At 38.7% G+C, this 14944-nt stretch overlaps 1 protein-coding gene across 2 annotated transcripts in view; it reads left to right on the forward strand.

Moving 5' to 3' along the window:
• Positions 1-7755: 7755 nt before the first annotated feature.
• The window catches only part of RAD51C (RAD51 paralog C), a 34361-nt gene continuing 27172 nt past the window's right edge, over positions 7756-14944 (forward strand). Inside the window, exons 1-4 of one of the 2 annotated variants that reach the window (XM_068531279.1) lie at positions 7756-7921; positions 9813-10071; positions 10663-10829; positions 12305-12438. In XM_068531279.1, the coding sequence (XP_068387380.1) occupies positions 7804-7921; positions 9813-10071; positions 10663-10829; positions 12305-12438 (678 nt within the window). In that variant the 5' untranslated portion in view covers positions 7756-7803. The remainder of the gene's footprint in view (positions 7922-9812; positions 10072-10662; positions 10830-12304; positions 12439-14944) is intronic. The other variant, XM_068531280.1, reaches the window with a different exon arrangement.

Consider the following 14944-nt stretch of genomic DNA (forward strand, 5'->3'; position numbering starts at 1 on the left):
GTTAAGAATCTGCCTGCCAATGCAGGGGACACGAGTTTGATCCCTGGTCTGGGAAGATCCCTCATGCTGTGGGGCAACTAAGCCCGTGCGTCACAACTACTGAGCCTGCGCTCTAGAGCCCGCAAACTCCAACTACTAAGCTCCCGCTCCGCAACAAGAGAAGCCACTGCAATAAAAAGCCCAGGCACCACAACGAAGAGTAGTCCCTGCTCACTGCAACTAGAGAAAGCCTGCGCAGCAACAAAAACCCAGCGTAGCAAAAAAAAAAAAAAAAAAAAGTAGCCTAGTTAAAAAGTGGGAAAGGACATACACCAGCGTTCATAGCAGCATTACTCACAATAGCCAAGAGGTAGGAGCAACTCAAGTGTCTACCCATGGATGAATGGATAAACAAAATGTAGTATATACATACAATGGAGTATTATTCAACCTTAAAAAGGAAGGAAATTCTGATACATGCTATAACATGAATGAACCTTGAAGACATTACGCTAAATGAAATAAATCAGTCACAAAAATACAAATACTATATGATTCCACTTATATAAGGGAAGGGGAAATGGTGAGTTGTTGTTCAATGGATAGAGTTTCAGATTTGCAAGATAAAAAAGTTGTGGATATCAGTTGCACAACACTGTGAATATAATTAACACTACTGGACCTTACACTTAAAAGATGGTTAAGATAAAAAAATTTTTTTTTTTTTTTGGCCATGCTGCGTGGCTTGCGGGATCTTAGTTCCCTGACCACGGACTGCACCCGGGGCCACAGCAGTGAAAGCACCAAGTCCTAACCACTGAATTGCCAGGGAATTCCCAAAGATGGTAAATTTTATGTTATGTGTATCTTGCCATTATTAAAAATTAAAAGTGGGCAAATGATATAATGAGACAGCTACAATGATAAAATATACTTGGCTAATAAAATTACTATATGAAAAGATTTTTAACCTCTTAGTCATAAAAGATAATAACCACTTAAAGTCAATTATACCTCAATAAAAAAAAAGAAAAATCACCATTTAAAGACTGCTAAAGGCCAGTGCTAGGGTGGAGGCAGGAAAACCAGCCCTCATACACCGTTAGTAGGACTGTAAGTCGTGCAAACATTTGGCAGTGAGATTCAAAATGGGGAATTCCTTGGCAGTCCAGTGGTTAGGACTTGATGCTTTCACTGCCGTGGCCCAGGGTTCAACCCCTGGTCAGGGACCTAAGATCCTGCAAGCCGTGTGGCCTAGCCAAAAAAAAAAAAAAAAAAAAAAAGATTCAAAATGAAAATGTGCATACTTTTTGACCTAGGAATTCTACTACCAGAAATGTATTGAGAGAGAGACAGACAGAGAGAGAGCACGCGCTTGAGAGTTACCACAAGGGCACAGATGGGCATCCTCGAAAAGCGAGCTCCAGAGCACACAGTACCTCATCACAGCAAAAAAATGGAAATAATTCAACTGTCTTTATAGGCTACTGATTAGAAAAATGGGCCTTAGGACCAAGTAATATCCAGCCATTAAACTTAATTTTAAAATAGTTTTTAATCATATGGAGAAAGTTTTTGACAAAATATTAAGTGAAAAACAAGATATATACATTTCTTCACAATTTGATCACAACTATCATAACTCAAATAAATGCATTATATGAAGTTGTAAGAAGATTAAACCAAAATGTTAACATTATTATCTCTGAGTGAAACTGAGTCCCCTTAAAACTGAGTTCCTCTGCTGAGTTTATGATTAACCTCTCAATCCAGAACTTTATTCCCTTTCTTGTCCTGCACCTGTTTCCCCTCAAGACTGTGGAGTAGCAAAGAAAAGGGGGGGATTGTAACTGAGCAGGATCCTATGGGGCCTTCCCAGGACAGAGCCCCTATCCCCATGTCCTCTGCCTGCCTTTTGTTTGTAGAAAAACTTTAGCCTCCTAGGCCTTCCAAGAGTTCCAAAGAGCGAATTTAATCAGAGAAGTGAGAAAATGCAGAAACAAAAGAAAACAGTCAAGCAAAACAAAATAATAATAGTTAATAGCCATTAAACAAAGTCAAGGAAGTTTAGCTCCTCCTCAAGGGCTATAGATAATATTCTGAGCCATATCCTTCGGCTGTTTTGCAGATACTGAAACCCCCACCAGGTGGAAGAAGTTAACTGCATGCTGACCACAAGTACATTGACCCCAGACAAGCTGGAACCAAAATGTTGATGATGTTGACTCCCAATTACCTCAGCACCAACCAATCAGAAGAATGTCCATGAGCTGATCAAGCACCCCACAACCCTCTCTCTCGTCCTGTCTTTAAGCCATTGGGGAGTTTGGGTCTTTTGATCATTAGCTGCCCATAGGCCTTGCTTGGCTTTGCAATAAATGCTGTACTTTCCTTCACCACAACCCAGTGCCAGTAGATTGGCTTTACTGTGCATGGTGAGTCGACCCAAGTTTGGTTCAGTAACATGAACTGAAGAAAAGATCTATGAACATGGAAGCACCCTAAATGTCCACTGACAGATGAATGGATAAAGAAGATCTGGTATATATCTACACACACACACACACACACACACACACACACACACACACAATGGCATATTATTCAGCCATAAAAAGGAATGAAATAATGCCATTTCCATGGATGGACCTAGGGATTATCATACTGAGTGAAGTAAGTCAGATAAAGACAAATATCATATGATATCACTTATATGTGGAATCTAAAAAAAATGATACAAATGAACTTATTTACAAAACAGAAATAGACTCACAGACATAGAAAACAAATTTATGGTTACCAAAGGGAAAAGGGCAGGGGGATAAATTAGGAATTTGGGATTAACAGATAAACACTACTATAAATAAAATAGATAAACAGCAAGGACCTATTGTATAGCACAGGGAAGTATATTCAATATCTTGTAATAGTGTATAACGGAAAGAATCTGAAAAAAATATATATATGTATAACTGAATCACTTTGCTATATACCTAAAGCATTGTAAATCAATTATACTTCAATTTAAAAAATTTAAATAACAAAATAAAATAAAAAAGAAAAGGTCTATAAATCAGTTTTATATTCTTTATATTTTTGGTATTTTATTTTTTTTCTACTTCCTACACGTATATATTTCCCACCTATTTAAGAGTACAAAACAAAAAAAAAATAAGGAGAGAGGAGCAGGTCAATCACCTAATCATCCATTCTTTTAACAAATATATACTGAGCACCTCCTATAAGCCATACACTGGGCTAGGGGCTCTAGGAAAATGAGTAAAATCCACATGGTCCCTGTTCTACTGAATCTTTCATTCTAGTTGGGTAGATATATGTTAAATAAATGATCACACAAAGACATCTGGTGTTAATGAGAGCCTTAAAGGGGAGATCTGACCTAGTTTCAAGGGAGCTTGTTGGAGGTAGAGGTTCAGAGTCAGAGAAGAGGTCAATGAATGCTGAGATTTGAAGGATAAATAGTAGTTAATTGGGTGAAGCAGAGAGGCATGTTGTGGCACACACATGGAATTAAGACCAGAGTGGCTGGAGTGTAAAGAGTAAAGGTGAGACGGGACTTCCCTGGTGGTCCAGTGGGTGAGATTCCACGCTCCCAATGCAGGGGGCCCGGGTTCAATTCCTGGTCGGGGAACTAGATCCTGCATGCATGCTGCAACTAAGAAGCCTGCATGCCGCAACTAAGACCTGGGGCAGCCAAAATAAATAAATAAATAAATAGATAGATAGATAGATAGACATTTAAAAAAAAAAAAAAAAGAGTAAAGGGGAGAGAGGGAAAGGATGCAACTAAAGAGGTAAACAGGAGCCAGAACATGCAAGACTTTTTGTAAGTCTTATTAAGAAATTTCGTCTTTATCCCAAGAGCAAAATAGGGAGTTACAGGAAATGAAATATACTCTAGAAAGGACCCTGTCTGCAGCATGGGAGAACAGACTAGAGGGGAGGGGAAGACAAGATGCAGAGAGACCTGCTAAAAGGCTCTTGCAGTACCTATAAGAGAAATGGTGGGGACTTCCCTGGAGGTCTAGTGGTTAAGACTTCACCTTCTAATGCAGGGGGTGTGGGTTTGATCCCTGATCCCTGGTCGGGGAACTAAGATCCCACATGCCTCGCGGCCAAAAAACCAAAACATAAAACAGAAGCAATACTGTAACAAATTCAATAAAGAATTTGAAAATGGTCCACATCAAAAAAAATCTTCAAAAAAAAAAAAAAGAGAAATGGTGACAGCTTGGCCTAGAAAAAGAGACATGGACATGATCGAGATATTTTAAAGAGAAAATTGATAGGGTTTGTGGTTATAGTGAACATGGAGACTTAAAGGGAAGGAGGTGTGGAAGAGTCCTAGGTTTCTGGTTTGTGCAGATGGAAGGATGGATATTCAGTTCACAGAGGCAGGGAATGCACGAAGAGGACAAAAAGATTTTGGGATGGGCTGAAGATAACGAGTTAGGTTTAAGATAGGCTGAGTTGGAGATTTAGCACTGTGCTGTATGCAATTAGATATTTGCATCTGGAGGTCAGAGAACAGGTTAGAGCTAGAAAAATAAATTTACAAATTATTGGCGTATAGTCACTGAACTGTGAATGTGAATAAGAGAGCAGAGAGATAGAGAGAGAATGAGAGAACCAGAAAGGAGAGGAGACAACAGAACTGGATAGTCAGTGAAAGGTCAGCTATGGGGCCTTACAGTAACATTTCATGCCCTGGTTATGGAGGATAAAATTGTAAGGGAGTCAGAAAAGCCAGATGCCTAGGAATGAAATCAGAGATGTGGCATCACAGAAGTCAAGTGAGAACAATGTTTAAGAGTTTGGGGACAACAAATATTTTGAGCTCCCATTACGTACAAGGCCTTGTGAAATTGATATTGCTATTCCAAATACACGTTTGAGGCCTTAAGCTTTATCACAACCATCTCTAAAGCTAAACCTTGATTCAGAGTTTTTTTCTTAGTCCAAACAGCACTCATTTATCTTTCCTATTCTCAAATTCACTTGAACATGCAAGGTCACCAGTTTTAAAAGTTCTATGTTCTTATGCTAAAAGAAAATAAACTTCTCAGCTATAACATAAATATTCACATTATTCCTCTCCCACAGCTCTAGAAAATAGCCCACGCAGCATGAAAATGTGTCCTTATTTGAATACGTAATTATAGATATTGACAGCATATCGGTAGCTCATGCCTACCCTTGGTATTGTATCTAGATAACAAGTCAGAAAGGCAACACAACTCAATAATAATCCTGATTGATTAAGGCTCCATGAGGGCATAGATTCTTTTGTTGGTCCTGTCACCCTGCACAGAACTAGTGGATAAATATTTAATGTTGCTTAAGTGATCCAATCTTCAATGTGCTAGTTTTAAATTGGGACCTGGGTAAACTGTTCACAGGATTACTATAAGGATCAAGTCAAATAAAATAAAATACGTAAAAGCACTTTTCTTTGGCACTTTACAACCGTAGGCATTGTTTTTCTTTTAAAGGCTCATAGCATTGGCACTCTGCTGAGCTAGGTGTTCAATAAGGCTTTATTCGACTGAATATACATATTATAATATTTTTAAGTGGAGAAAAAACTTAAGATTTATTATGTACCTTTTCTGTGCTAAATAATTCATATTTGTTCATTTAATCTTTCTTACAACCCCTAATGGAAGAAATATTATTATCTTCCATTTGCAGGTGAGGAAACTGTGTAACTTGCTGAAAGTTTCACAGTTGGTTATTTCCCAAGATGTGATACAAACCCAAATTTGTATGACTCCAAAGCTCATGCTTATTTCCCCATAACAGTACTTCTCAAAATCAAGTAACCCCAAATTGCAAAGGAAAATAATAACATACTCGCAGGAAAATCTGGGAGACTACTGAAATATCCAGTTTAAACTGGATCTTTCTTCGAACTATTATGTTTATCTTAAATTTATACTTGCATTTTACTCTACAATATATTAATGCTTGTTTAATAGAAAATGTTTTAAATGGCTCACCACTTAACTCATTCAATTCTTCCCTCTCTAAATAAATATCTGAGAAAACCTGACAGTATAGGAAGGTGCACCTTCCGTAAAAATCCCACAGCGTTATTTCCTGGCGCCTGACCTCGTAAAACTGGATCCCAGTTTGAAAGCCTGACTATAGAGCAAACTGCATTAAAGATATCTTAAGAATGATGGTGAAAACAATAATTATTATAGTAACTCAAGGGTCAGGATATTAATGATGCGTAACAGTATAACTACAGATAGAGTCGACTAGTTTAACTCCCCACTGCTAATGAAACAAAATTCTAACACGACCGATTCCATTGCGTTTCACTGAACGACCTGAAGAGCTATCCCTGAATATGTTAACACCATCTTTTCTTCATCTAGGACCCTGGTTACTTGATAAGTATAAGCATGAATTCTCCCAGTGGACAACATTTATGTAATGCTCCCTGTATGTCCAGATGTGTAACATACTAGAACATAAGCAACGTACAGAGTAGCAAATAAACCACATTTTGACTAGTCCTACCAGACTTTTCCTGCCCTATCAAATGGGGGACACATACTTCTAGAATTTTCCCCCCACCCCCACTCCAAGAGCTACCTCACAATTTGGAGATAGCTCAGGGAAGAAAAAAGGGTACTAGGTTTTAACTTTGGCTTCAAAAAAACTGCTCTGAGATTCCATGTCCTTATGTTCCTTGTGGCATGGCTGTGAGCCTTGGAAATGTGTAGGATTTGCTAAAGCGGTCAGCACATTTCCTTCCTTAGAGCTTATGTACTTAAAGGGCTCTGATTTGCAATATTTAGGGAGTTCCTTTAAGCTAGGAAGAAAAGTCAAGGCTAAGAAACGTCGCCTAAAGGAACGGAATGAGTTTCTCCCTTAAATAAATTATACTCTCCTGGGCAAGTAAAGACTTTACAAGCCACCTTCCAAACCGCCTCTCAATTCCCCCAAAATTCTCTATTTTAGAAGTGGTCCCTTACCAACTCTGTACCACAACAGGAGCTCTTGCGTAGCCCAACTCCTCCCTCTCAAGGACCAGGGGAGCCCATGCCCAGCCCACTATGGGGACTATACTTGCTTACTTATCCAGCTACTTCTAGGCAGGCCGTGAAGAACTAACGGTCTCAACCCGTCATGCTCCAGACTCGACTTGCGGCAAGATGTGGGCGGCAGCGGGGATTCGGCGCCGAGCGTGCCCCGCGGCTCTGGGGGGCTGGCCCACAATCCCTCGCGAGAGCGAGGGCGGGAAAGGTGAGGGGGCCTAGCAAGGGGGACAGCCGGCAAGAAGACCCAAGACTCTGGAATCCTATTACGGGGATGGAGAGTAAGTATTCTTTATACGACTGTTCTGTACCCCAAACCGGTAACATGCCAGTGTCTGTGGGTAGCTTAGCTCCCATTCGGGGAGATCATTCCTACTAACAACCCTGGGGCCTCCACCCAACAGGTCAGGGTGGAGGTGAGGAAATGTGGTAAGACCCACTGGGCCTGGCTTTGCATCCTGCGGTCTCCATCCATCTTTTTATTGTCAGGATGTACGTTTGATGGGCAAACTTTAAATGGGATTTGGAAGAATCACGATGGAAACGGGGCAACATATGTAAGAGTGACCAGACTTCCGCACAGCCGCACAGCCGCACAGCCGCAGAACCCCAAAGCCCAAGGCCGCGTGCAGTCACGCCGCGGACCCCACCCTTCCGCCTTACGTCTGACGTCACGTGGCGCGGCGGGTGCGCGTGCGCGGGCTTGGCCGCTTCTGCGTCTGCGCAACTGCGAGCGTAGGTGTTCGGCTTTGAAATGCAGCGGGATTTAGTGAGTTTGCCCCTATCCCCAGCGGTGCGGGTGAAGCTGGTGGCTGCAGGTTTCCAGACTGCTGAGGAACTCCTAGAGGTGAAACCCTCCGAGCTCAGCAAAGGTAACGGACTCCCATTACAAGCTGAGGCACTCTGGCCGCTGTCGGGGCCGCCTCCATCCCCGTTCTCGGCCAGATTCTGGCGCCGCCCACCGCCGCGTTTACACCGTGAAACAGCTCCTTGACTCCACTTAAGTGTGGTTTGAATGGTTAGAACTGTGGTCTTGGAAACATTCACCGGTTGCTTTCTCTACCAGTGCCTGCTGAAGCCTCTGAGAATTATCTCATTTATACTCAAAAGAACCCTTTTAACGTGGATTATTATGTTCAATATATAGATGAAGGAACTGATGCTTGGGATGCTAAGTAACTTTTCATTATGAGTGGGTTAGGAAGTTGTGGAGGCAGGATTGAAATCCAGACAGGCTGTCTAATTTTCGCTGTTACAAAATCCAAGGGGCAAGGATTAAATTTAAGAAATGCACGATTCGTAAATTTAAGAAATGCACTGTTCGAGATAGGATGAGATAAATTAAGAGTGACAAAGGGAGTAGAATCCCCAGAACCTGGAGAAAGCAGTAGAAAGAAGACATCGCTTCTCTTAATGTAATTCACTGAAAAAAACCCCAAAACTCACATTCCAGAACACTGTAGATTATATGTTGGTGGGAACCACTTCCTTCTGAGGTACACAATAATGAAGCTGTCTGCAGTCACTCTCACTGTGCACATTACACTACACTATGCCCAGAACTGTGTTATTAAGATAGATAACGTTGCCCTTAACGATGGAAAATAAGGTTTCAACTCTCCACTCAAGAACAAATGTTGTAGACCCAATGTTAACTATTTGTCTTAAGTCTTATGCCAAAGACTGTATCCCCCAAAGTTTGATGGGCTCATTTTCTTTCAACAGGTTGGTTTTACAAAAAAGAAATGAGAGAATATGAATAATAGTAGCTAACAATTATTAAGCATTTTGGATGGGCTTAGTGTTCTATCAAGATTTTTATGTGTGTTGTTTCATTCCCATTTTGTAGAAGAAAAGTCTGAGGCATAAAGAAGTAACTTGCCCATGCATGGTAACTACATAGTAAGTGGTGCAGTCAGGAATGACAAACCTAAGTAATCAGACGAGTTAAGGCTCTTAAATTGGATGGAATTTTCATTTCCTTAGCACCATTAATGTCTTTTGTTAGCGCCAAATTTATAGTTCATATCCTTACCCAATCAAGCACTGATATGTGAAACTCAGAAGTGATATCCTCTCCATTATTTCTTCCATAAGCAGCTTGTTTTGTAATTTCCATTTCACTTCTTAGGCCATGTTGTCAGGAATGAAATTGTATAGTTGAGGAAGCATAAGTGTATTGTTTAAGCTATTGGTGCATCAAATAATTTTTCTTATTAAATAGTTTGCAGTGATCCATGAATTTTTCATTCCAATGTTTTCATGAATAATACATGCACATGCGCTTCTTAAATCTGCATCTTGTTTTAGGCAGTTAAAGAGGCCATTTTCATTCTTTTCTAAAAAATAATTTGTATACCTTATGAGAGCAAGTTTATTATGGCTTCATAAGACCAAAAGAGATAGTAAAAGACCAAAGAGATAGTAAAAGGACCAAAAGGAAAAAAAAAGGACATTTTCATTTCTACCTTCTGAGATAGATACTCTTGTAGGTACTCAGAAATGCTTTAGAGGTTTAGGTTTTTGAATTCTGTTTCTGAGGTAATAGATAAATCTTTTAAGTATGTGGACTAAGAAAACAGAGATAAATGCCTTTATTAACTTGAAAAATTAAATAGTTAATCGAATGTTACATTTTTATGTTTCTCTACTCTTGGCATCATTCTTGTTATTTAAAAATTAAAATTAATGAAGACAACTCAATAACATATGACTTTTAAATTTCTAAAATCAGATGTTTTTGTTTCTGTTTCTTATTTGCAGAAGCTGGGATATCTAAAGAGGAAGCCTTAGAAACTCTGCAAATTATAAGAAGAGAATGTCTCACAAATAAAGCAAGTTATGCTGGTACAGCTGAGTCAGGCAAGAAGTGTACAGCACTGGAACTGCTTGAGCAGGAGCATACTCAGAGTTTCATAATTACCTTCTGTTCAGCACTAGATAATATTCTTGGGGGTGGCATACCCTTAACCAAAACAACAGAGATTTGTGGTGCACCAGGTGTTGGAAAAACACAATTATGGTAAAATAAAATGTTCCCCTCTTACATTTATGTAAGTAACAGAGTATTGTGTTGTGGGTATACAGTTAGGAGACCAAAAAAGGCATGTATGTGGTCTTAATTTTGTGTGTATGTATGTGTGCATCAAACAAATCAACACTTGCCTTACGTCAGCACCCCATCTTGATAAATTGATACAATTATTTTGATATTAAAAAGTGTTTCTTTTGCAACAGTATAGTGTGGTCAGTGGGGTCAACAAGCAGTCTTCTACTTTGTTATAGAATTAATTCCTGAGAATATATTTGAAAGCCAAATGTTTGAAAGTAGATTTTTGTATAATAAGAAAGGGTTGCATTCCCAGAAGCCTAAAAACCACTAAAGAGTCCTTAATTGTGGTTTTATTGGCACACCCTCCCCCTAATCCATTCATCAATTGATTCACATATGTTTGGAGCCGGGGAGAGTCAACCATCTCTGTTACCTTGCAGAGTATATTTATACCTATAAAATATTTAGTGGTATCTAATGGGTTGTGATCTGGAGTTTGAAAAACACTGCCTTAAATGATCATGATAATGATTTGGTCATTTCAGTTCTTTATCTTGACAGTATGCAGTTGGCAGTAGATGTGCAGATACCAGAATGTTTTGGAGGAGTGGAAGGTGAAGCAGTTTTTATTGATACAGAGGGGAGTTTTATGGTTGATAGAGTGGTAGACCTTGCGAATGCCTGCATTCAGCACCTGCAGCTTATAGCAGGAACACATAGGGGAGAAGGTAAGTTAGCAAGCGCTCTTTTTTCTGTATAATAAAAGTAATTTTCATTTGTATCCATCTCAAGCAAGAGACCATTTGGAACGTGAAGCTTAACGACTTGGCCGTGTACTAGTATTAAACTCTCATACTTCTCTTACAAATTGAGAAATGCCACACCTGGGCTGGCCTTTTCTTTCCCTTTTATGGCCCTCACTTTTTACTGCAGGAGCTCTGGGACAAAACCTGTATTTCAATGTATGACTTCAAATCATCATGCTCTGGCCTGCCAGGTGTTAGCTAATGTTATTGGAAACCTTACTGTAAATATTAAATGTTGTGTCAATGCATTCAGTGTATATTGACTTTCATACTGGTTTTTCCAAAAACCAAGGGTGGCCTTGAAAAATCATGTCTGGAAATGTTTGGAAAATTAGGCTGATTGACCTTATGTGGCTCTGAGTAGTATGTAATTGACTTCACGACTATGTTAATTGTATTGTTAAAAGTGTTGGGAAGTTTTTCTGCGCTTATTGTGTGGAAATAAAGTGTTAGATTAAAAAAGTTTTTTTTAAGGTAATTTGTTTTCAAGTTCTTGTCCTTCAATTACTCATAAAATTAAATGGTTTCTGGTTTGACTGTTTTCTTTTGCTTTATTGTATTTTATTTTTTGGATGTGCAGTCCTTATTCTTTTCTCTAGAAATGTTAAAAAACATAATGCTTTTCCTAAGATGTTTGTATTCCCTTTAAATGAATATAATCAGCTGAATATTTTTATTTTCATTGTAGTACTAGGTGTCCTTTTTAACCAGTGACTGGTATATCTATTGAAAGTCCTGCAAGCTATCCATGTCACAGGTGTAATTTGTAATAGAGTCTTAAGATCTTGTAAATATTGTGGATGTAGCACTGCAATATAGTTTTTAATGATTGGTGTGTGATTAAGCTGTTGTTTTTTGGTTAAAAATGAACTGGTTAAATGTATATTTGTAATAGGCAATATTTTCTGAAATTTAATTTCTTGGTTTTTCTTTCAGCGTTAAAACTTAAGTACGTTTTTAAATGCAATGGTTTTTAACTTGTTTTTCTCTGAAATATGTCCAGAACCAATCTGGTTATTTATAAAAAAACAAATCTAAGGAGAGAATTTTATTTTATATCATTGTTTCTACTTAAATATCAAATTATACTATGGCATTTAAGGGAAAAATATGCTTCTTTTCAACATTTTTCCTTTTAACTTTTAATTTGGAGTCTTATGAAAAAAACAAGAAAGAAATTCCATTGTGTTACTTCTATTCAATGGAAGCCAATAACTAGAAATATGAAAAGATAGACATTAAAACTCTAGTTGTGTATGTGTCTAAACAATTTCTAGATAGTCTAGTATGTAAGGAAACAGTGGAAAAGGTGAAAATAAGAGGTCAGGAATTATGAAATGATAGCTTGTGAAATGACAGGTAAAACTATTTTAAAATTGTTTTGTTGTTTATTTCAGAGCACCCAAAAGCTTTGCAGGATTTCACTCTTGAAAATATTCTTTCCCATATTTATTATTTTCGTTGTCGTGACTACACAGAGCTACTGGCACAAGTTTATCTGCTTCCAGACTTCCTTTCAGAACACTCAAAGGTATGGCTCAATCTTTATCAGGTTGAGGAGGCTCTCTTTTATTCCTAATTAGTTGATTGTTTTTATCATGAAAGGTGTTGGGTTTTGTCAAATGCTTTTTCTGAATCAATTGAGACGATTATGTGGCTTTTTTCACCCCTCATTCTATTAATCTGATGTGTTTCATTGATTGATTTTCATATTAAACCACCTTTGCATTCCTAGGATAAATCCCGCTTGATCATGATATATAATCCTTTTAATACACTACAAGATTCAGTTTCCTGGTATTTTATTGAGGATTTTTGCATCTGTAATTGGTCTGTGGTTTTCTTTACTGGTGATGTCTTTGTCTGGCTTTCGTATCAGTGTAATATTGGCTTCATAAAATGAGTTAGGAAGAGTTCCCTTCTCTACTTTTCAGAATACTTTGAGAAGAATTGGTGTAAATTCTTTAAACATTTTATAGAATTTACTGGTGAAGCCGTCTGGTCCTGATTTTTTCTTTGTTGAAAGGCTTTTGATTACTGATCCAATCTCTTGTTATAAATCTATTCAGATTTTCTGTGTCTTCAGTCAGTTTTGGTAGTTTGTGTCTTTCAATGAGTTTGTCCATTTCATCTAGGTTATCTAATTTTTTGGCATACAAATGTTCATTATATTCTCTGTTTTTTATTTCTATAAGGTTGGTAGTAATGTCCCTACTTTCATTCCTGACTGGAGTGATTTGCACCTTCTCTCTTTTTCTTAGTCACTTTAGTTAAAAGCTTGTCAATTTTGTTGATCTTTTCAAAGAATCAATTTTTTTTCTTTTTCCTTTTTTTAAAAATCTCACTCTTTTTTAAAAAACTAATTAATTAATTTATTTTATTTTTGGCTGTGTTGGGTCTTCATAGCTGCGCGCGGGCTTTCTCTAGTTATGGCGAGCAGGGGCTACTCTTCGTTGCGGTGCGTGGGCTTCTCATTGTGATGGCCTCTCTTGCTGCGGAGCACAGGCTCTAGGCACGTGGGCTTCAGTAGTTGTGGCATGCAGGCTCAGTAGTTGTGGCGCATGGGCTTAGTTGCTCCACAGCATGTGGGATCTTCCCAGACTAGGGCTTGAACCTGTGTCCCCTGAACTGGCAGTCGGATTCTTTTTTTTTTTTTTTTTTAATTTTATTTATTTATTTTTGGCTGTGTTGGGTCTTCGTTTCTGTGCGAGGGCTTTCTTTAGTTGCGGCAAGCGGGGGCCATTCTTCATCACGGTGTGCGGGCCTCTCACTATCGCGGCTCTCTTGTTGCGGAGCATAGGCTCCAGACGCGCAGGCTCAGTAGTGTGGCTCATGGGCCCAGTTGCTCCGTGGCATGTGGGATCTTCCCAGACCAGGGCTCAAACCCGTTTCCCCTGCATTGGCAGGCAGATTCTTAACCACTGCACCACCAGGGAAGTCCCTCAAAGAATCAACTTTTGATTTCAGTGATTTTTCCAATTGTTTGTCTCTTGTCTATTTTGATTATTTCCACTTTAATTTTCATTACTTTCTTCTACTTTATTTGGAATTAGTTTGCTCTTCTTTTTCTGGTTCTTTAAGGTAGAATTTTAGGATATTGGTTTGAGATCTTTCTTTATTTTTTTAAAAATATTTATTTATTTATTTGCTGCACCATGTGGCTTGTGGAATCTTAGTTCCCCAACCAGGGATTGAATCCAGGCCCTTGGCAATGAGAGTGTGCAGTCCTAACTGCTGGACTGCCGGGAAATTCCCTCTTTTTTTTAATATAGTTGTTTAGAGCTATACATTTTCCTCTGAGCACTGCTTTTACTGTATCCCATAAATTTTGGTATATTATTTTTTAATATTCATTTATCTTTAAGTACATTCTAATTTCCATTTTGAGTTCTTTGACTCATTGTTTATTTAAGAGTGTGTTGTTTGATTTCCACATATTTGTGAATTTTTCAAATGTCCTTTTGTTGGTTTCTAATTTTATTCCATTCTGGTCAGAGAAGATAACTTCATGTGATTCCATCTTTATAAATTTGAGACTTACTTTGTGACCTAACATCTGGTCTATGCAGGAGGACGTTCCATGTGCACTTGAGAAGAATGTGTAGTCTGCTGTTGAGTGGAGTGTTGTATGTATATATCTGCTAATTCTAGTTGATTTATAGTGTTGTTAAGTCTTTTCTTTCCTTGTTTATCTTTTGTCCAGTTATATCCATCATTGAATATGGGCTGTTTGAAATTGCCAATTATTGCTGTAGAACTGTCTTGTTTCTTTCTTTGATGTTTTTTTTGTTGTTGTTGTTGTTTTTATAAATTTATTTATTTATGTTTATTTTTGGCTGTGTTGGGTCTTCGTTTCCATGCGAGGGCTTTCTCCAGTTGCAGCGAGCGGGGGCCACTCCTCATCGCGGTGCACGGGCCTGTCACCGTCATGGCCTCTCCCATTGCGGAGCGCAGGCTCCAGATGCGCAGGCTCAGTAGTTGTGGCTCACGGGCTTAGTGGCTCCGCGGCATGTGGGATCCTCCCAGACCAGGGCTTG

This window comes from Eschrichtius robustus, chromosome 20, assembly GCF_028021215.1.
Source record: "Eschrichtius robustus isolate mEscRob2 chromosome 20, mEscRob2.pri, whole genome shotgun sequence".
Taxonomy (NCBI): Eukaryota; Metazoa; Chordata; class Mammalia; order Artiodactyla; family Eschrichtiidae; genus Eschrichtius; species Eschrichtius robustus.